General features: G+C 54.3%; 2 protein-coding genes across 5 annotated transcripts in view; both read right to left on the reverse strand.

Annotated features, from left to right (window-relative positions):
- The window catches only part of DNAJC6 (DnaJ heat shock protein family (Hsp40) member C6), a 44,514-nt gene extending 41,891 nt beyond the window's left edge, over nt 1-2,623 (reverse strand). Inside the window, exon 1 of the mRNA XM_077785309.2 lies at nt 2,492-2,623. The gene's annotated coding sequence lies outside the window, so the exon portion shown is untranslated. The remainder of the gene's footprint in view (nt 1-2,491) is intronic.
- Nucleotides 2,624-4,515: 1,892 nt separating this feature from the next.
- Nucleotides 4,516-20,008, reverse strand: AK4 (adenylate kinase 4). 4 transcript variants are annotated; one of them, XM_021535607.3, is made up of 5 exons: nt 19,767-20,008; nt 11,076-11,195; nt 9,075-9,247; nt 7,669-7,787; nt 4,516-7,002 (listed from the first exon to the last, which is right to left on the reverse strand). In XM_021535607.3, the coding sequence occupies exons 1-5, from the start codon at nt 19,909-19,911 to the stop codon at nt 6,888-6,890; spliced, it is 672 nt and encodes a 223-aa protein (XP_021391282.1). In that variant the 5' UTR covers nt 19,912-20,008; the 3' UTR covers nt 4,516-6,887. The 4 variants fall into 4 exon arrangements, with proteins under 4 accessions (XP_021391282.1, XP_085442241.1, XP_085442240.1 ...); XM_085586115.1 differs by having other exon boundaries at nt 9,075-11,195; nt 19,767-19,785; XM_085586114.1 differs by lacking the exon at nt 19,767-20,008 and adding an exon at nt 13,967-17,139 and having other exon boundaries at nt 9,075-13,382.
- Nucleotides 20,009-21,191: the final 1,183 nt, after the last annotated feature.

The raw sequence follows: 21,191 nt of genomic DNA on the forward strand, positions 1-21,191 counted from the left end.
CCACGGAAATAATTCCCTGGGGTCTCTGTGGGGATTCCAAACCCTCCCAAAGCTGGCAGGGTGGCAAAGGAATGCCAGCAGGGAACCCCACCCTTCACAGACATCAGAGAAACCTCAGCTGGCCGAGAGCAGCCTGCTCTTCCTGCAAAGTTTTCCATGAAAACTCTCACTTGGAAAAGGAATTCCAATTGTTTTTAGGATAATTTCTTTTTTGCTTCCAATCATGGTCTGATGAAGGGAATAAATTCAAATTTTCCTGCATGGCAAAAGTCCCATTTCAGAGGATTTGGAGCAAATTCTGCCCCTGGTCTCAGTCTCCCTGCCTGATTTTGCCCTGCACCCCCAATTTCTCCATCTCTCCCTTTGCCAGCCTTAATTCAGGGATCTAAATTTCCATCCTTACGATTTCTGGCTGCTGAAGACAAGGAGTTATTCAAGAGAAAGAAATCCATATGTTGTTTGCATCCATCAGACAAGGCCTCATCCACTTTTGGGACTGTGAGAGCTCACAAAATCCTGTTTCTAGTTTGGTATATAATAATATTTAAAATTGTAATAAAATACTAAATCTCTTGTAAAAACATTAACATAATCAAATTATTAGTGGGAACCATTATTTATAATTTAATATAAATAATAAATTCCTATTCATGGCGTTTTAATTGGAGAGTTTCCCATGGCTGCTTTATGCACCCCTGAAGAAGCATCTATAATCCAATTTTTTGGGGAATACAGCATCTCTGCCTGCTACATCCACAGAATTCTGGAATTTCCAGGCTGTGTTCCCAAAAATCTGGGAGCTGTGGGCAGCTCTGGTGTTTTTAGCATCCTCACATCCCTGGAGCTCGGGCAGAGCTGGATTAATGGTTGGACCCGATGATCTCAGAGGGCTTTTCCCACCTGGATGATTTTGGGATTCTGGGAGAGGAGCAGCCACCCCTTTGAACCGGGATGTTTGCCACGGATGAGTGGCATCCTTTGCCACAAGGGATTTGGGATTGTGCTGACAATCCCAACTCCCATCCCAAAGGGAATTCCAACCCCTGAGCAGCGCCGGGCGCGTACCCAAACCCCAAAACTCCCAACTCCCAGCCCAAAACCTGAACCTCCAGCTCCCAGGCTCTTCCCCGCTTTCCCAACCACCCCGGCACCTTTTCCCAGCGAAGCAGGAGGGGTTGGAGCAGATCCTGCCCCAAACCTGCGGCTCCCAGGCGGGATTAGGCTGCGCCTGGGATTAGTCGGGTCAGCAATTCAACATCCGAGAGCTCGGCTCAAGGACAAAGCCGGTGCCTCCTTAAGGGCTGCAGCCTCTCCAAAATGCTGCATCCCTCGGCCGGGAGCGTTCCCGGGATGCGAACCGGGCGGCTGTGCCACGGCTGGCTAAATTTAGAGGCACCGGTGTTGCCGTCACGCCGCCTGTGCAGCCGGAATCGCTCCGTTCGCTGCTTTGGTGGGATTTATTTTATTTTATTTTTTTTTTCTCTCTCTCCTCTCAGGGAAGGCTATGACTAAGAGAAATCCACATTTGGAGGGATAGCAGAAGATGGAGGCCCTGGTCCAGCCGCGGAGGGAGAATAAAGTCGAGAGTTTGCAGAGCTGAGGGTTTGCCCAAAAAACATTCCTCACCCTCCTCCTCCTCCTCCTCCTCCTCCTCGTCCTCTTTCTCCCTCTCCTCCTTCCTCCTCCTCTCCCTGGCAGTATCCAAAACAAGACTATGATAATGAGAGGCACCAGCACAGCAGCCAGACGGGAATGATGGGCTGTTCTCCAGCCGTGGGGGGATAAACACCTACCTGGAGCCGTGGGGAGCCCCGGCAGCGCCGTCCCCTCCCGGAGCGCCCGCCCGGGGCAGCGCCGAAGCCGAGGCAGCGATGTCCGCATTTAACTACAGACTTGAGCTATTTTTTTGGCCCGGAATAGGATTTTTTAAAAGGGAATGCAGCCCTGTGTTTGCCTCGGCATAGCAGAGGGGGGGGTTGAAGGTCAGCTTCCCGCTGGATTGGCAGGGAAAGGCCGGGATCAGCGCTGGATGGCAGCGCTGCCATCGCCGCCAGTGCCCCTCCCGCAGCGGGTCCGGCTCCGGCCGCAGAGAAGCTACAGTTGTTATTCTTTTAAGCCGGAAAAATCCCCTTTTTTCATTCCATACGGCCGCAGGGCTCTCAGGCAGCCCGAAAAGCGCCACCCCCAATTTTGGGGTGTCCGCGCTCCTAGCCCGGGGGTACCCAACACTCCGTGCCCAGGCGCACATCCCCAAATCCCAGCTCCTCTCCTTCCCCGCCCGGCCCACCTTTTAAACCACTCAATTTTGGGTGCGACCCCTTCCCTCTACCCTGTTACATAAGGGGCTGGAAAGCCGGGAATTCTCCCCTCATCCCGGGCTACCGGCGTGCCTTCCCCAATTACTCAGCACAAACGGGCCCTCCACGACACCCCCCAATTTTCTCGCACTCCTTCTCCGCTTTTCCAGCAGCTCCGGGGGGTTTTTCCTTACCTGGCTGCTCGGGGCCGTGCATGCCGCGGCTCCGGGGGCTGCGGGCGGCGGGGCCGAGCGCGGCCGCGTCCCGCTCGCCGCTTCTCCGCCGGCACCGGCGGCGGGGCCGCTCCCGGCCCGGTGCGGCGCTGCTGCCGCCGCTGCCCGCGAGCTGCGTGCCGCTCCCGGGTTATTTTTGGGATTACGGAGACTCGGGGAAGGATGGGGATGGAGGCAGACATAGCACACCGTCGAAAATGTGGCCTGGACTGGGATCTGGAGTCTGCAGCGCAAACCTCGGCGGGGGTGTTTGGTTTCTTTTTTGGGGTTGTTTTTTATTTTTTTTCCCTTAATTTTTTTTTTCTTTCCCTTGACTGGGTGGTTCTGTTTATTCTTTTTTTCCTTGCTCTTTTTTTTTCTTCCCCTTGTTTTTTTTTTTGTTTTTGTTTTTTTTGGGTTTTTGTTTTTTTTTTTTTTTTTTGGGGGGGTTTTTTGGGGGGGGTTTGGGGTTTTTTTTTTTTGATTGATTTTTTTTTGTTGTTTTTGTGGTTTTTTGTTTTTGGTTTTTGGGGTTTTTTTGGGGGGGTTGGGGTTTTTTTGCAGTTTTGGGTGTTTTGGGGGTTTCTTTGGTTTTTTCTTTGGTTTTTGGGGTTTTTTTTGTTTGCTTGCTTTGTTGTGGTTTTTTTTGTTGTTTGTTTTGGTTTTTTTTTGTTTTTTTTTTCCCCCTTGATGATTTTTTTTCCCCCTGGAGAATGCTGAATGCCGCTGGGTGGACTCAGCAGGGCCTGTGACTTGTCCAAGCTTTGCAACCCCGGGAGTGGGGCTGATCCAGGCACACCTGGGGCACTTCCACGGCTACCAGGCAGACAAACACTTCAGTGATGCTGAAAACAAATATTTGGAATCATGGAATCATTTGGGCTGGAAAAGTCCTCTATGACCACCGAGCCCAGCCATGCCCAGCACTGCCACAGCCACCACTGTCTGCCCCATGTCCACAGGGATTTTAAATCCCTCCAGGGGCTGGGACTCATCCACCCAGGGCTGGCCAACCCTTTCCATGAAGAATTCTTCCCAAATCTCCAAGCTGAGCCTCCGCGGGTGCCATTTGAGGCCGTTTCCTTCTGCTGAGGTCGGGCTGTAGGGTGGGGCCGTGTCCCCTGCGCCCTCCCAGCTCCCCCGGTGGCACTCGGGGAAAGCCAAGCCTTTGATCCCAGCTGGATTTTGGCTCGCATTCCTCTGCTTTTTTGACCTCCCACCTTTTGTTTTCAGGCTCAATTCATATTCCAGCTTACGCTGATGTTTTTCCTCCTCGGATTTCTGTGCCCGCACATCCCTGCTCCGCCTCCGGATTGTCACGACCCTGAATCGCGACATTGCCGCTGCGGGCTGGGGCTCTCCCCCACCTCCCCGGCCGCAGATTCCCTGCTTATCACCTTGTTTTCCCAGTCTCCCATCATTCCCGAGGCTCTGCTCGCTCCGAACAGGGAGCTGTTATTCGGGAATGACAGCAACAAGCGAACTGGTGGCACTGGGAGGAGGCGGTGCCGCTCCGGGAGCGCAGTTCCCAATTCCCACTTGCCAATTCCCAATTTCCAGCACTCGTGATGGATTACCCGGGGCACAGGACACGGCCAGAGCCTCGCTGCGCTAATGCTCCCCGGGATTTTTAGCAGGGAGAAGTTAAAAAGGAAATTTAAACCACTTTATGCGCGGGGGGGTGGATTGAGGTGGGCTTTGAGGACCCTCCCAACCCAAACCGGGCTGGGATTCCGGGATTCCGGGATTCTGGAATTCTGAGCAAATGGCTACATCCAAACTGCCTTGTTAACCAATATTTTGGATTATATAAGATAAAGGACCCAAAGAGCTGCACTGTGCCCAAACCCAAAGCCTGAGGGGTTTCCCACCTTCAGGCAGGGATGCTCTGATTCCTCTTCTTCCTCTCTCCTCCTCCTCCTCAGCTCCCACAAAGGAATTCCAGATCAACACTGCCCTGCTGCCTTGGCAGGGCAAAACCCACACAGACTCTGCCAGCGCAGGAATCAGCAGGAGAAAAATCTTTATTTACATCTCGAGAGCAGTAACACAGCTGCAGCGATTCACCGGGAAGAAAACTCCGGGAAGAAAACTCCGGGAAGAAAACTCGGCGTGACATTCCAGGGGGGAGAGGCTCCTCCCTCCACACAGTATCTCGGGTCAGTACAAAATTGCTGTGGCTTTACAAAAGGTTTGGGGTTCACAGTAAAATACCAAAGGGGAGCACGGCAGGGGCACAGCGAGGGACAAATAATTCCCTGCTGGAATTTGGTCTCGGAAAATGCAACAGGTCTGGTAGAAAATCCCATCCCGAGGGCTGGAGGCATGCACAGCCACGGGATTTCCACACCTATTCGAGGCTCAAAGCCTGCAAAAGGCATCTGCAGACCTGTCTCCTGTGCTGGCTGCATGGAATTCTCTCTTCAGGAGGAATTTTGCAGCAGGGAAGGACAGGACACAAGGAGAGGAGAAGGCAAAGCAGGGATCAGCCCCTCTGCCTGGCACTCAGCTGTTTTTATAGCCTAAAAAATAAACCCTAAAACCTCCTCCCCTCCTGCCCAAAGCTGTTCCAAAGAAAGCAGCACATGGGTTTTGGCTGGTTCTGGATTTGTGTCTAAAACCAGCCCAGACCTTCATCCCAAGGTTGAGGGAAAATCCCAAATCTTTCTGAAATAGGCTTTCATTGCCAGCTGGGAGATTTGCAGCTCCAGCACGAGGGCGTGGAAAGGCCTCCCGGGACAGCAGTGAGACCTGACAATCCCTTTGTTCCCACCGGGCAAATTCCCACCTGGAGCAGGGTGGGAGCACTTTGGTCTCTCCCCAGGCAGGGCTGAGCAGGGGGAATGTGGGCAGTGATCCCACTCTGGCTCCACTGGGGACAGCACCGGGATGAAGCAAATTTTAGGGGATCCTTGGTCAGCACAAGGGATGAATAAACCCAGGCAGGAGCTGAAGTTTCACGCCAGGAAAAAAATCCCTAAAAAAATCTGGTCACTCCCCTTTCCCTGCTGTGGGCCTCAGGGAAAATAAAGGAAAAATAAACCCAGGGACATCCAGCAGCAGAGAGGTGCTCTGATTAATCCAAGAGGTGCCAGCAGTGCCAGGTTCCTGCCCTCCTGTGAGCCCCACTGGCAGGAGCAGAATTCCCTGCAGATCCAGCAGCTCCATGCACAATTCCAAAAAGGTGATGCTAAAATTCAGCACTTTTTTTTTTCTTTGTTTGTTTTAAACCTTTACAAATACACATCTTGCTTTATTTTTTTTTTTTCTTAAATATAGTTTATAAAATAAGGCAACTCGAGGAGACCAGAATTGTCCCCATTGCTCGGGTACTGCATCCTACAAAAAGAGGGTGACAGCACTTCCAGTTGAGAAAAGCCCAGCCCCAACACAATCCAAGGATGCTGTAAATTGTGGGAAAACACCTGGCATGGCCCTGGGTGCATCCCAAGGTAGGAAAGAGCTTTGGGATTTCATGGGGAGAGTCACTTTGCTGGGGGATGCAGCAGGAGCAGCTGAAGGAACCCCCTGGCCAGGGGACCTTGGGGACAAAGGCAGCACAGAAGATGGAATGAGCTGATTTCTTCCCAAAACTGAAGCACACGTGGAGATAAATCTTTGGGAGAAACTCTTAGGACATTGCTATCTTGTAGTATTGAAAGCTAGAAACCAGGAAAGCACAAAGGAGTGCAACTCATCCCCAGCCCAGGTCCTGCTGAGTGTCACAGCATTCCATAAAAACCTGTACAGCAGCTTTTTCCAACAGGGAATTCAGCTCTCCCCATGGAAGGAGGACAAGGGAGAGCTTCAGCTCCAAGGTTTTGCCTCTTTTACGTGCAGTCGTGCTGGAAATGTGATCCTCACCTCTCAGCTTTGTAGTACACACGTTTTCCACGTTGCTCCCAAAATTCCCACTGGGCTAAGTGTTGCTTTCTAGAGCTTTATTTCTCTGAGAAATACATTTAATAGAAAATAATTTATAGAGAAAAAAAACCCTCAGCCTAGAGTCCTCAGCAGAAAATGGTCCTGTGGAGCAACAGGATAGCACATGTGGGCTCAGCCAGGGATTGGGGCTGGAAAAGGGATGGCAAGGACACCATGGCAAAGCTGTGTAAACCTGGAATGACCAATGCCCTGGTCAGCATCACCAGTCCGGGATGGACCACAGGCAGGAAAACTCCCAAAAAGAGCCCCAAAAGAGGGGAAAAAACCCCTAATTCCAGCAGACTTGACCTTCTAAACAAAGATCTGATCCTGGCTGTGACTGGCACCCACCAATGTCACCCAGTCATGATCACCCAAGCCCAGCACAGCCCTGGCACTGCACTGGGAACCAAATCCAGGATGGAATGAAATCCTGGTGCTTGGCACGAGCTGGTTAGTGCTCCTCCTCCGGGAGGACGGGGGGGATCCTGCTGGACAGCAGGGTGTACACGTAGGGCCAGATCTTGTTGGTCTCTGTGCCAGAGAAGGAGTGAAGGATGCCCCTGCTCCTGGAAAAGAAGGTGGGAGAAGTCAGGAGCCCATCCCAACCAAGGCAGCTTGGACAGGGGTAGTGGAGGTGTCCCTGCCCATGGCAGGGCATGGAATGGGATGGGCTTTAAGGTCCCTCCCAACCCAAACCATTTTGGGATTCTGTAATTCTCCCCCTTCCCCTGCAAGGGAAACTTTGGCCCCTCATGTGCTTAAAAACACTCCTGGACGTCTACTCCCTTTGAGCAGCAGATTTGCCACCCTACAGCAATCCCAATTCCAATTCCCAATTCCCAAACTGGCTGGGGAAGAGCAGCCCCACAAGGGGAACAAGCCCTGGAACCCTCCTGTGCTCCCAGCAGATCCATCTGAGCTCCCTTCTCCTGCCCTCTTGCCAACCTCCCTGTGCTTCACCCAAACCCCTCGGGGTCCTGGATGGATTTTTTCATGGCATGTCCCACTGTAGATCTAAGCCAAAATACCCCTCCCATGTGATGATGCCAGCAGGACCGACAGGAGCTGGGAATTTCTCTGGATCACCCTCCTTCCTCCAGGGGAGGCCCCGTCCAGGCTCAGGGCTTGGCCCCAAAAATCTGCCAGGGCTCTTTGGGATGTGGGCACGGGACCAAGAGCCCTGGTGGCTGTTCTGACAGCCCTGCTGTGGTTTCTGCTCGTGCCCAACTCACTTGTAGAGCTCCATCACGGGCTTGGCAGCATCTTTGTACTTCCTGAGGCGCGCGGCCACGGCCTCGGGCCGGTCGTCCTCGCGCTGCACCAGCGGCTCTCCCGTCAGGTCATCCACACCCTGAGGGACACCGAGCACACGGGGACATCACCCACCCATCCCCACCCTGCAGCTGCCAAATGCCTTGGCCTGCTGATGCCTCAGGTTTTAAATTTCTATTTTCACATTCTGAGCTGCTTCAGTGTGTAACTCTGAGCTTCACACCAGGGGATGCTGAGCTCTCTGCACAGAGCAGAGACAAAACAATTCCTGCTCCAGCTGGGCACCAAGGACAAATGATCCAAACCTCAGCCCAGGAGCACAAACAGCGTGGGCTGGAGAGAGAAAAACAAGCAGGGTGGGACTGATGGGCTGGAGCTGGAATGGGACAATGAACTCCAAGGTGCCAATGGAGCAGAACTGATCCCAGGGAGAGCCCTGGGAGCGCTCGTGCATTTTGGGACCATTTTGGGTCATTTGGGTGCAGCCCTGGCTGGGCTCTGGTGCTGCCCAAGGTGGATCCATGGAGGAGATGCTTTGGATAAATAAATCCCTGCTTTATTCTGGGACTCTGCCCAGCCTCTGCTCCAGGGCAGCCCCCACAAGGCATCACTGCCTGCATAAATCCCTCTTTCCTCAGGAAAGTTTAGCACTGTTCCTCAGGAAAATTCAGCACAATCCCTCAGAACAATTCCTCAGAAGGTTTAGCACAATCCCTCAGGAAAATTCAGCACAATCCCTCAGAACATTTTGCACAATTCCTCAGTAAATTTTGGCACAATCCCTCAGGAAAGTTTAGCACAATCCCTCAGGAAAGTTTAGCACAATTCCTCAGGAAAGTTTAGCACAATCCCTCAGGAAAGTTTAGCACAATTCTTCAGGAAAGTTCAGCACAATTCCTCAGAACATTTAGCGCAATTGCTCAGTAAATTTTAGCAGAATTCCTCAGTAAATTTTAGCACAATCCCTCAGGAAAGCGTAGTACAATCCCTCAGGAAAGTTCAGCACAATTCCTCAGTAAATTTTAGCACAATTCTTCAGTAACTTTTAGCACAGTTCCTCAGTAAATTTTAGCACAATTCCTCAGGAAAGTTCAGCAGAATTCCTCAGTAAATTTTAGCACAATTCCTCAGGAAAGTTCAGCAGAATTCCTCAGTAAATTTTAGCACCATCCCTCAGAACATTCAGCGCCATCCCTCACGGCGCTCAGCTGTTCCACCCAGGATCACCCCTGGAGCTCCCTCAGGATCCCAGCTCCTGCGGAGAGCAGAAACCTCTCCCAGAAACCTCTCCCAGAAACCTCTCCCAGAAACCTCTCCCAGAAACCTCTCCCAGCTTTCCCTCCTGTGGGCGGCTCGGGGCTCCTACCTGCGTGTGGGGCGGGTTGAAGTCCATGTTGTAGACGCGGCCGCTGGCGGGGTGCACCCAGCGGGCGCTCAGCCGGTCCTTCAGCGTCTCGAAGGGGATGTTCAGGCTGATCACCAGGTCCAGCTGGCAGATCCCATCCAGAGCCTCGGCCTGCCCCAGCGTCCGAGGGAAGCCTGGGCGGCAGGAGCGGGGTGAGAGGCTGGAGAGCGTGAGGATGGAGCCCGGGCCCAGCCCCAGGCCGTGTGAAAGGCAGACATGGCTCCGAGAAGAAACAGCTCCTGCAGCAGCAGCAGCTCCCGAAATGTGAGTGCCGGGGCTCGGGCTGGTGCCTGCTGGCCCTGCTCGGGGCTGGGCATGGGCAGGAGGACACAGGCCATGGCAGGACGGGGATGAGTGCTGGAATGACCAGGGGAAAGGTGAAGGGAGCAGAGCGCCGTGCACAGACAAACTGCTGGTTGAGGTGGAGGGCATCGAGGAGACTGCAGTGACACGGTCCTGTCCTCCTTGGGACAGCCAGGGAGAAGCTGGAGCAGAGAACTCCAGAATCCCAGATGGTTTGGGTAGGAAGGGACTTTAAAGACCAGAAGGGAGCCCACGAGAAAGATGGAGGGAGATCCTTCACAAGGGATGGAGGGACAGGACACAGGGAATGGTTCCCACTGCCAGAAGGCAAGGATGGATGGGAGATTGGGAATTAGGAATTCCTTGGGAGGGTGGGCAGGCTCTGGCACAAGCAGCTGTGGCTGTCACATTCCTGGAAGTGTCCAAGGCCAGGTGGGAGCAGCCTGGGATAATGGGAGGTGTCCCTGCCTGTGGAAGGTGTCCCTGCCCATGGCAGGGGTGGCACTGGGTGACCTTTAAGGTTTCACCCAATCCAAACCACTCTGAGATCCTTTGATTCTCCTTCCAGCCATGGCCAGGGACCCCAGGCCGTGCCTGTTTGCCCTCAGCATCTCCCATCCCTCCACCTCAGGTGGCTTCTGGGCTGCGATTGAGGAGCTGCTTCACACACACACACACACACACACACACACACACACACACGAGAAGGAGGGAAGAAGTTTTTCCTGGTCTGTCTCCAGCCCTGCCCTGCTTGTGGAACACCCAGCTCCTCTCCCTGCCCTTCCCTTTCCCGGCCACAAGCCAAGGGCTCAGCCAGACACGAGCCCAGCGGGAAATGTCCCCGCCAGCAGCTCAGCTCCTGCCTCTCCTCCTGTCAGAACTCCAAATGTCCCTCAGACATTTTTGGAGGTTCCAGGCCTTGGTCAGAAGCATTTTCGACCCTGGCAGGCAGCTGGACACAGCTGTGATTTTGAGTTTGAGCCATGGGATGAGTTACCAACTTTGGAGGTGGAACAAGCAGTCACAAAGGGTTAGATAGGATAGTAAAAGTATTTAAAAACAGAGGGGAAATTTTTTTAGTATTGTACAGGGGGGTTTTAGCACCTGTCCAGGGGGGGTTTTACTTTGTACATGGGGGTCAGAAGTTCTAAGATGGAGGAAAGTGGGCTGATCCTGTTCTTCCTCCTTCTTCTTCCTCACCTCCATGTTCTTGGTGATGTTGGCACTCACAGATTGGTTTAGAGTAGAAAAGTACCTTGTAACATAGGTAGTGGGTATTGGGGGAAAACTATAAACATGTAATATGTAATATATCATATAAAAGATAGCAGCAGCCCTGGGTGGGGAGAGAGAAGAAGACAGCAGGCAGAGAGGATGTCAGGGTGTGTGTGTGCCTCTGCCTGAACTGTGAGCAAACAGCCACAGCCTGAGAAGAAAATCTTTCAGATAACTCACAATAAACTGCCTTGGGACCAAACAACAAGGGCCTGTGGAGTTTTTCTTTGGAATCACGGGTTGGAGAAGGAATTTCACCACCACACGAGACCCCAGAGCAAGCCCGGGGTTCCCACGTGCTCCCACCTCCAGCTCCTGGATTTTCTCTCTCCCGGGGAACAGAGGAACATCCCAAAGGGGCTGGGATTTGCCCTCTGGACTCACCATCGAGCAGCCAGTGCTGCTCCCGCCGCTTCTCCAGCTCGGCCACCATCAGGCGCGTGATGACGTGGTCAGGCACCAGGAGGCCTCTCTCCAGGTACTGCTGGGCCAAGGCTCCAGCTTCTGCTCCAGACAAGGAAGAAAAATAGATGAAAAAAATCAAAAAATAAAATCACGACATTTCCACTTGAAAAATATCGCTCCCCCTCAAATTCTGCCTGGCCTCCTCCGTCTGGGAGATTTTTGGCAGCGTTGCTCTGCTCGTGATGGAAAGGCCACAGAGGCATTTTGGGGTGGAGGAGTGGGAATTCCTGAGATACCCGAGAGCAGGAACATGCTGGGCGCCAGCCAGACCCTCAGCTGATGGAGAGAGAAGCTCTGGACATGCTCCTTTGGCTCAGGAGATGGCTCCCATGTGGGTAAGGACTGTCCCAAACACCTGAGCTTGCTTCCCATCCCCAGGGCTGAAAGATTTCACAGTCTCCACTTAAGATAAGCTCTGATAAGAAAATGATTCCCGGGATCACATCCTTGAGAACATAACTGTGGGAATTGTGAGGTGAGTGCACATTCCTGGGCTCCTGCCTGGCTCTCCCACAGCCCTCAGCTTCAGCTGCTTCTGGAAGCTGGAGAGGGACTGGGGACAAGGCAGGGAGGGACAGGACAAGGGAATAGATTTAAACTGGAAAAGGGGGATTTAAATGGGATATTGGGAAGGAATTCCTGGCTGGGAGGGTGGGGAGGCCCTGGGATGGAATTCCCAGAGCAGCTGTGGCTGCCCCTGGATCCCTGGCAGTGCCCAAGGCCGGGTTGGGCAGGGCTGGGACAGTGGGAGGTGTCCTGTCCATGGCAGGAGGTAGAACTGGATGAACTTTAAGGTCCTTTCCAACCCAACCTATTTCACGATGGATGTTTGCTGTGATTTTCTTTCAGCCCCTCAGAAACACAAAGAAGACATTTGGAAAATGGAAATATTCTTGGTCCCTGTGTGGGCCAAGCTGCCCCAGGAGAGCTCCAGCCCCTTTCCTCTTGGACTCCACGGACATCTCTTCTGCTGTCTTCTCACAGCAGCTGAAACAGCATTTGTCACCAGAAATGAACAATTCCCTGATCTATTTTTTGCACCCTTTCTGGTGAGGACAGCAGATTCCAGCCCTCTCCAAGTGTGAGTCCTCTCCAAAAAAAAACTCCAGATCCTGCACTGGAGGCAGGGGAAATACAGGCTGGAGAGCAGGAAAAAGTTCTTTACAGAAAGGTGATAAAGTTCTGCAGTGGCTGCCCGGGGAGGTGGGGGAGTCCCCATCCCTGGGTGTGTTTAAAAAGCCTGGATGTGGCACTGGGTGCCAGGGGCTGGCTGAGGTGTTGGGGCTGGGTTGGACTCGATGGGCTTGGAGGTCTCTTCCAACCCAGGGATCCTGTGAATTCTGTGATTCTGTGAATTTTGTGATCCTGTGAATTCTGTGATTCTCTGAATTCTGTGATTCTGTGAATTCTGTGAGTTCTGTGATTCTGTGAATTCTCTGTTTCTGTGAATTCTGTGATTCTGTGAATTCTGTGATTCTGTGAATTCTGTGATTCTGTGATCCTCTGAATTCTGTGATTCTGTGAATTCTCTGATTCTGTGAATTCTGTGATTCTGTGATCCTCTGAATTCTGTGATTCTGTGAATTCTCTGATTCTGTGATTCTGTGAATTCTGTGAACACATCCCCTGGGAGCGTGGGGATGGCGCCTGCCTGGGCAGGTGGTGCTCCCAGACCAGCCAGGCTCCCAGGTTTAACCCAGAATCCCAAGAATCTGCCTGGAAAATGCTCCGATTTTTCCCTGCTGTGTGTGATGAGTCCCAAAGGTCCAGCCTCCTCCTCCTTGGAGCAGGGCCAGAAGTGCAGGATGCTGGAATGCAGCATCCAAGCTGCCTGGGAGCTGACTCAGGGCTGAGTCACCGAGATCTCATCCCACTGCCTCGGATCCAGGCAGGAATTCCAGCTGGCAGCCAGCAGAAAACACCTTTTCTCAATGACAGCTTCTTTGTCACTGCCCAGACGTCACCACATTCCTGCCTGGGGAAGCCAAGGACACGGGCATGGAAAAACCATCCTGTGGACTGTGCAAGCAGCACGGAGCCCTGAGGCCATCAGCATCATAAAACCAAGGGTTTGGGGATTTTTTTATATTTATTGACGTGGTCTGTGCACTGCCAGAGGCTCCCAGGGAATGAGCTCGCTGCAGGGCTGGGCTGCTCCAGGGAGGAGCTGGGAGCTGCTGGGCAAGGTCTGGCTGTCACCCCAGGAGGGATGGACATCCAGGGGACCTGGAGGGATGGACATCCAGGGGATCAGGAGGGATGGACATCCAGGGGACCAGGAGGGATGGACATCCAGGGGACTTGGAAGGATGGACATCCAGGGACCAGGAGGCATGGACATCCAGGGGACCTGGAGGGATGGACATCCAGGGGACATGGAGGGATGGACATCCAGGGGACCAGGAGGGATGGACATCCAGGGGATCAGGAGGGATGGACATCCAGGGGATCAGGAGGGATGGACATCCAGGGGACATGGAGGGATGGACATCCAGGGGACCAGGAGGGATGGACATCCAGAGGACTTGAGGAGGATGGACATCCAGAGGACCTGAGGAGGGATGGACATCCAGGGGACCAGGAGGGATGGACATCCAGAGGACTTGAGGAGGATGGACATCCAGAGGACCTGAGGAGGGATGGACATCCAGGGGACCAGGAGGGATGGACATCCAGAGGACTTGAGGAGGATGGACATCCAGAGGACCTGAGGAGGCATGGACATCCAGGGGACCTGGAGGGATGGACATCCAGGGGACCCGAGGAGGGATGGACATCCAGGGGATCAGGAGGGATGGACATCCAGGGACCTGGAGGGATGGACATCCAGGGGACCAGGAGCTGTCACACCAGATTTGGCTGTTACCCAAGGAAGGATAGACATTCAAGGGACCAGGAGCTGCCACACCAGATTTGGTGTCACCTGAGCAGGGATGGCCATCCCACAAGGTCCAGTAGTCACCCCAAGGAGAGATGGCCATCCCAGGAGTTGGGAGAGGCCACACGAGGTCTGGCTGTCACCCTGAGCAGGGATGGCCATGCCAGGAGCTGCCACACGAGGTCTGGCTGTCATTCCAGGGAGATACAGCCCTGCCAGGAGCTGGGAGAGGCCACACACAGTCTGGCTGTCACCTGAGGACAGATGGCCATCCCAGGGAGCAGCTGTGGCTCAGCAGGGCTGCTGGAGCCGGGCCTGGAGCTGCAAACAGCCCGGGGCTGGGAGCAGAGTGTGGGAACACAGCAGAGCCCCCAGCCCCGCTGCCCCGAGGCTGCGGCGTTCCCACGGCCCGGGACAGAGGGACAGCTCTGCCATGGACAATCCCTCTGCTCCCCTGTCCCCTCCCTGTGGGAATTCAGCTCCTGGAGCTTCTCCCTGCTCCGAAGCACTGCCACATCTCCTCTCTCCAAGGAGGAGCAGCCGTGGATTTGCAGGAAGGACCCGCAGTGTGGGAATCCAGGGAATCCCCCTGGCTGCCCTGGGACCCTGGCAGGGCTCAGGATCTCCCTGGACAGAGCCCCCAGAGACACTGTCTGTGATCTCTGGCCATGGAAAAGAGTTTTCAATCTTACAGGATCAATTACCAGCTCTGAGTGTTTGATATGAGTAATAATTAAGTGTGGCACGGGTGCAAAAGTAAAATTTTAGGATTCTAGATAAGAGGTGCAAAGGGGACAAGCTGGAGAAAATTGGGTGTGCCTTGTCCTTTTTCTCCTTCTTCATGCCCTCCATGTCTCACTGTGGTGTTGGCATTTTTCTGTTGGTTCAGGCTGGGGACACACTGTCCAACGTAGGTGACAGATATTGGCACGTTCTTGTAAATGCAGCCCAGGGAGTTTCTGGTATTTAATGTTTGTCACATCCCACTGAGGGCAGAGCCCCACACGCTGCCCTGCAGGACAGAGCTGGGCAGGGCAGCAGAACATGTGAGAGATAAACAGAATAAACAACCTGGAAACCAGCACAGACCAATTCTGGCTTCTGCTTTGGCAACAAAGCAAAAACAGAGACTTTCTACAATTTTGGGATCACCAATAGCACAGATTCCGACACCGCAGGGCTCTCAGACCCCAGGATGTGCTCGGAGCATCCTCCCAACCTCCCAGCCCCTGGCGTTTCTTCCAGGCAGTTTAAACTCCACATTTCCCATTGATTATCCCCTTCCCAGCCCCAGGGAAAAGCTCCATCCCAAAGGGGAGCAGGGTCTGGGGGCTCCTTCCCGAGCAGGGAGGGAGATCCTGGTCCCCCCTCGAGGAGCTGGGCTCAGCCTGGAACACCCAAGTGTCGCTGTGGCTGGCTCACAGAGGGGTGCAGGCTTTACTCTGCACTTACTCCAGGTAGCAAAGGGCTTTTCGGTGTGCTCAGCTCCAACCCAGCCCTGCAACTCCTGCTTTAATCCCATTTATCTGATGACCTGGGTTTAATCTGCCCTGGAACTCAGGGGGCTCCCAGCTCCTTGTGGCTCCCCCACACAACCTCGAGCTGTCCCCAAGGGACCATTGATGACAATGAGAGGTTCTCTTTTTGGGATTATTGAAAGGGAAGGCAGTTAAGTTGTAGTGGTTATATTTTTAAGTTATTTTATTTTGAGATTTTCAAGTAATTTCTAAGAATTTGAGGGGTTTTTTTGACAAATTATAAATAGTGGAGAATTTTAGGGATTGTTTGTTGGTTTGATGTGGTTTTTTTATATTTTTCGTATTTTTTAAGGTATTTAGGGTTTTTTAGGGGTTATTTATTTAGATGGGATTGTTTGGTTTTGAAGTTAGTTTTAGAGCGGTGAGTGTATTTGTGGTTTTTATTAAAAATTTGTTTTTATCTTTACTTTCAGTTGGGATAATAAGGTTGGGGTGTTTTTAATTGTAATGGGGTTTTTTTAATAATGAAAGGATGCATCGTTGCTGGGGTTTTTTTAAGGTTTTTTAATTGTAGATTAAATTTTTAATTTTTAAATTGTAGATAACAAATCCTAGATTTGTTTTGTAGGTATAGAGTGTTGTTTCTTATGTTTGTAAGGGTATTTAAGGGATGTGGTGTTTGTAAGGTATTTGTAAGGGATGTGTCCCATCCCTGGGGGACATGTTCCATTCCAAGGGACGTGTCCTAGCCCCAAGGCCACCAGGGCCCTGCAGGACAGGCTGGAGGAGAAGCTGTTCCCAAACACAGCCCTGGGCAGCCTCCAGAGCCTGCAGCACAACCCTGGATTTTCATCCAAAACCTTTCCCAGGAGTTTTTTTTTCCTGTTATTGAGGCTACAGCAACACAATCCGGAGCTGGCAGAGAGGAGGAGCCCTGGGGGTGAATAGGGCACCAATGCACCACCACAGTGAAACCACAGCAGATGTCAGCCCACTTTTGGGACATTTTTCCTGACACCCACCCTGGCCTCAGCACCAGGAGGGCATTTTAGGGAGCAGGAGCCTGATGTGACCCCAAATTCAGAATTGCTGCGTGGACAGCGGGGTCGGAAAGGTGCCCGTGCCCAGCTGGGGCTGGGCTCTGTCTGCAGGCAGCACTGACAGAACAGAGCACACAGCCTCGAGCTGTGCCAAGGGAAATACAGGCTGGAGAGCAGGAAAAAGTTCTTTACAGAAAGGTGATAAAGTTCTGCAGTGGCTGCCCGGGGAGGTGGGGGAGTCCCCATCCCTGGGTGTGTTTAAAAAGCCTGGATGTGGCACTGGGTGCCAGGGGCTGGCTGAGGTGCTGGGGCTGGGTTGGACTCGATGGGCTTGGAGGTCTCTTCCAACCCAGGATCCTGTGAATTCTGTGATTCTGTGAATTTTGTGATCCTGTGAATTCTATGATTCTCTGAATTTTGTGATCCTGTGATCCTGTGAATTCTGTGAATTCTGTGATCCTGTGAATTTTGTGATTCTGTGAATTCTGTGATTCTGTGATTCTGTGAATTCTGTGAGTTCTGTGATCCTGTGAATTCTGTGATCCTGTGAATTCTGTGATTCTGTGATCCTGTGAATTCTGTGAATTCTGTAATCCTACGAATCCTGTTATCCTGTGAATTCTGTGAATTATGTAATCCTGTGAATCTTTTTATCCTGTGAATTCTGTGAATCCTGTGAATTCTGTCTGGAGGGCAGCAGCCAGGACTGGGAGAGATCCCTGTAGTCAGAGCACAGGGATAGAGCAAGGACTGGCTGCATCCCTGGGCTCAGCTTTGGCCACCAACCAAGCCAGTGTGGCCAGCAAAGGCCACAGTGCAGGGGAAAGGCGTGGGAAAGGTGCACAGCCCACATCCCCCAGGGAATTTTGTTTTGTGCATGCTTTGGTGGATGCTCACAAAGGAAACCTGTCACAAGGAGGGGACAGGAGCCACTTCTGGCTCCAAGAGAGCACCTGACAGGGAGCAGTGGGGCAGACACAAGACCCACAGACCCTCAGCCAGAGCCAGGACGAGCAATCCAGTTGTCTGGCAAACAAACTGCAGAGTCCTGCTAAGACCTGGGGGTGCTGCCAACAGCAGAGACAACCACCTGGGCTCCGGGGCAAGAGCTGGCCAAAAAACATGGCTCACCACCCTCCAGCAGCTCTGCCTGGCACCAGAACACAGCCTGTAGGTTTTCCAAGGTGTTGGAAAGGCCTTTCCCTACAGCAGAGCAGCCACTTGTTGACAGGCACTAATTAGGAGACACGCGGCTGGGGGCGGATGTGCCTGGGGGTTGCTGGAGCACAACTCCAAGCCCTTCAGCAGCAGCAGCCGTGCATTCAGCTGCTTCCCCTGCCCCAAAAGTGAGTCTTTGTTCCCTGAGACCACCGCTAGCAGCTCCAGCAGTGGCCTGCAATGCTGTCCATGCTGGGAACTCAGCCTTCCTCCAGCAGCAGGAGCCCCCCATGCCCCTGAGCCCGACCCCTCAGCTGTGGCCACTTCGTGCCTGGCAGTGGCCAGCAGGAAAATCCCTGGAGCACTGGCACATCAGGCCAGGATCCCTGTAAAAGCACGGGAAGCAGAGTTGCCTTGGGGATGATGGGTCTGTAATGAGTCTGTTGGTTCTGCAGAGCCGGTGACGCAGCCCATAAACTTGGGAAGAGGAGCTGCTTCCACCTCGTTTCCCCCAGAGCACAGTCATGTAACAGCTTGTCCAAAGCAAATAGCAAAAAAAAAAACCAAAAAAAACCCAAAAACCAAAAAAAACCAAATAACTGGAGCTCACTGAGAGCTGTTACAGAGGCTGAGTCAAAGGTGGGACCCAAATGTCACGCCAGATGAACCAAACCACGCTGGTTTCCTTCTGAGTAATTTTCCCTGCCTTTCTCCTTGTTGTTTCCTTCTGAATGTACCCAAACACCTTCAGCTAGCTCTTCCTGCTTCTCCGTGTCCCCAGAGGAGCTCTGTGGCAAGAGCACGGACTGAAAAGCGAATTTTGGGACAGTCAGTGGTTCAGAGCTTGGCTGTGGCAGCTCCTGGCTGGGCACTTTGCTGCCCCTCTCCACACGCTGCACCTCTGCTTGATTTTCAGCCCAGCTTTCTGTCCTTCGGCCAAAGCTCTCATCAAGACTTTCCAAATTTTCAGCCTCCCTCTAAAGAAAACATTATTGTCCTTTTTATTTACAAAAGGAAATCTGGGTGTTTTCACATGAGTGATCAGCGCAGAGCTGTGTGCAACGCCCTTGTCGGACCACGCACCTCTCCAAAATTTTACCTTCTCTAATTTTCCTCCCCGTTCTTGCCATCCTTCTAAAATAGAAATCCCTTCTAATTCCTCTCGGCTTGTTTTTTGCATCGACGCCGTTTCACCGTTCCCCTGCCCGGTGAGTCAGCTTCCCCCGCGGGTCGGTCTTTCACACATTAGCGGAGGAGAGAAGGAAGTGTTGGGAAAAGAAACGCGCCGGGATTGCCCAATCCTGCCGAGCTGGGGCTGCCGAGCCTCGCCTGGACCCCGAGCCCCTCGCCGGCCGGGGGACGCAGGCACGGCGCATCCCAGCTCCCGGGGCTTCGGGTTTGGATGTCGGGCACGGGGGAGGCAGCAGTGCCCTGCCTGGGGGCTGCCAGCCCTAAAAACCGGCTTTCCGGGGGTGACTGTGCGAGGTGGGTGCTGACACCCATCTCCTGCCGCTCCCCGCTCCTGGGACCCGGCCAGAGCAGCCGGTGACCCGCGGGGATATTCCCGGCAGGTTTTTTTCCTCTCTGGAGAAATGCTCGTTGCCAATCCATCCCCGCCGCCGTGGGAATGCCGCAGCATTCCAGCCATCTGCCATCCATCCCCGGCCAGCCCCTGGGGCAGGATGGAGTTACCGGGGACAGCCCCGAGCCCCCGGACAGCGATAAAACCGTGGCACATCCACGGCACCCCGCGGCTTCAGATCCCGTTTTTCCCTGAGCTCCGGCGGGAGCGAGCGGGCGATGAACGAGCTGTGCCAAATCCACGGCAAGAAAACAACCTGTGGTGCGCCCGCCGCGGAGCCGGATCCCCATCCCTCCCCAGCTCCATCCGCATCCCCACGCTGCGCTCATCCCCACCCCGTCCCGGCGCTGCCCCGCCGGAGGGGCGCGGGCAGGGACCCCCCGCTCCCGGCGCCGCTCCCGGTGCCGCTCCCGGTGCCGCTCCCGGTGCCGCTCCCGGTGCCGGTGCCGACGGGGCGGCCCCGCGGGCACTCACCGCCGCCGCCGCCGAGGCTCTCCCGCAGGAACTGCCCGCTGGAGAGGTGCTGGAGCCCGAAGCTGCGGGCGATCCTCTCGCACACCGTGCCCTTGCCCGAGCCGGGGGGGCCGAGCACCACGGCCCGCAGCAGCTTGGAGGCCATGGCCGGCTGCCGGCGCCGGAGCGCTGCGGGGCGGGACGCGCGTCAGCCGCGCCGGCCGCGCTCCCCCCGCACCGCCCGGACACATCAGCGGGGCGGGGGGACCCCGCGGCCGCTCCCCCGCCCGCCCGCCCGCCCCCTCGGGCCGCGGCACCCTGGGATTTGTAGTCCCGGAGCCGCCCGCGCATCCCCCGGCCCGACGGGGCCCCCGCGGCTCCGGCACATCCCGGCCCGGGGCATCCCGGCTCCCCGGGCCGCGCCGCCCATGGAAGCGGCTCCCGGGCACGTCCCGCACGCCCGGCACGGCCGGTGCCGGCTGGGAGCCGGGGGGACCCGCGGGCACCGCCGGCACCGGGGCGGGCACCGGCTGCGGCCGTGGGCGTGCGAGCTGTGGGTGCACGGCTGGAATGGCACAGCCCGGGAGGTACAACCTAAACAGCTGGAATGGCACAGCCCCGGGAGGTACAACCTAAACAGCTGGAATGGCACAGCCCGGGAGGTACAATCTGTATGTGCACAGCTGGAAAAGCACAGCCTGGGGGGGTACAACCTAAACAGCTGGAATAGCACAGCCCCAAGAGGTACAACCTAAACAGCTGGAATAGCACAGCCCAGGAGATACAACCTAAACAGCTGGAATAGTACAGCCCAGGGCGGTACAATCTGTATGTGCACAGCTGGAATGGCACAGCCCGGGAGGTACAACCTGTGTGTGCACAGCTGGAAAAGCACAGCCTGGGGGGATACAACCTAAACAGCTGGAATAGCACAGCCCCGGGAAGTACAACCTGTGTGTGCACAGCTGGAAAAGCACAGCCTGGGGGGATACAACCTAAACAGCTGGAATGGCACAGCCCGGGAGGTACAACCTAAACAGCTGGAATAGCACAGCCCCGGGAGATACAACCTGTGGATGGCACTCTCACACATACACATACACACACACTCACACACACACACACACACACTCACACACTCACACACACACACACACACACACACAGCCCGCCGTGCCCAGGGGCTGCTCAGCGCTGGTGACACCGCGGGGGTGTCCGTGTCACTGTGTGTGTCCGTGTCACTGTGTGTGTCCGTGTCACTCGCTGTGTGCCTGTGTGTGGCTCCGTGGGTGTCGCTCCTTGTGCGTGCGTGTGTCACTCCGTGTGTGCGGGTCCCTTCCTCGGTGCATATGTCACTCCCTCTCTGTCTGTGTGTCACTGTGTGTGTGTCACTGTCTGTGTCACTCTGTGTATGTCAGTGTGTGTGTCAGTGTGTCACTGTCTGTG

The sequence above is a fragment of the Lonchura striata genome, chromosome 8 (assembly GCF_050655825.1).
Source record: "Lonchura striata isolate lonStrDom1 chromosome 8, ASM5065582v1, whole genome shotgun sequence".
In the NCBI taxonomy this organism is placed as follows: domain Eukaryota; kingdom Metazoa; phylum Chordata; class Aves; order Passeriformes; family Estrildidae; genus Lonchura; species Lonchura striata.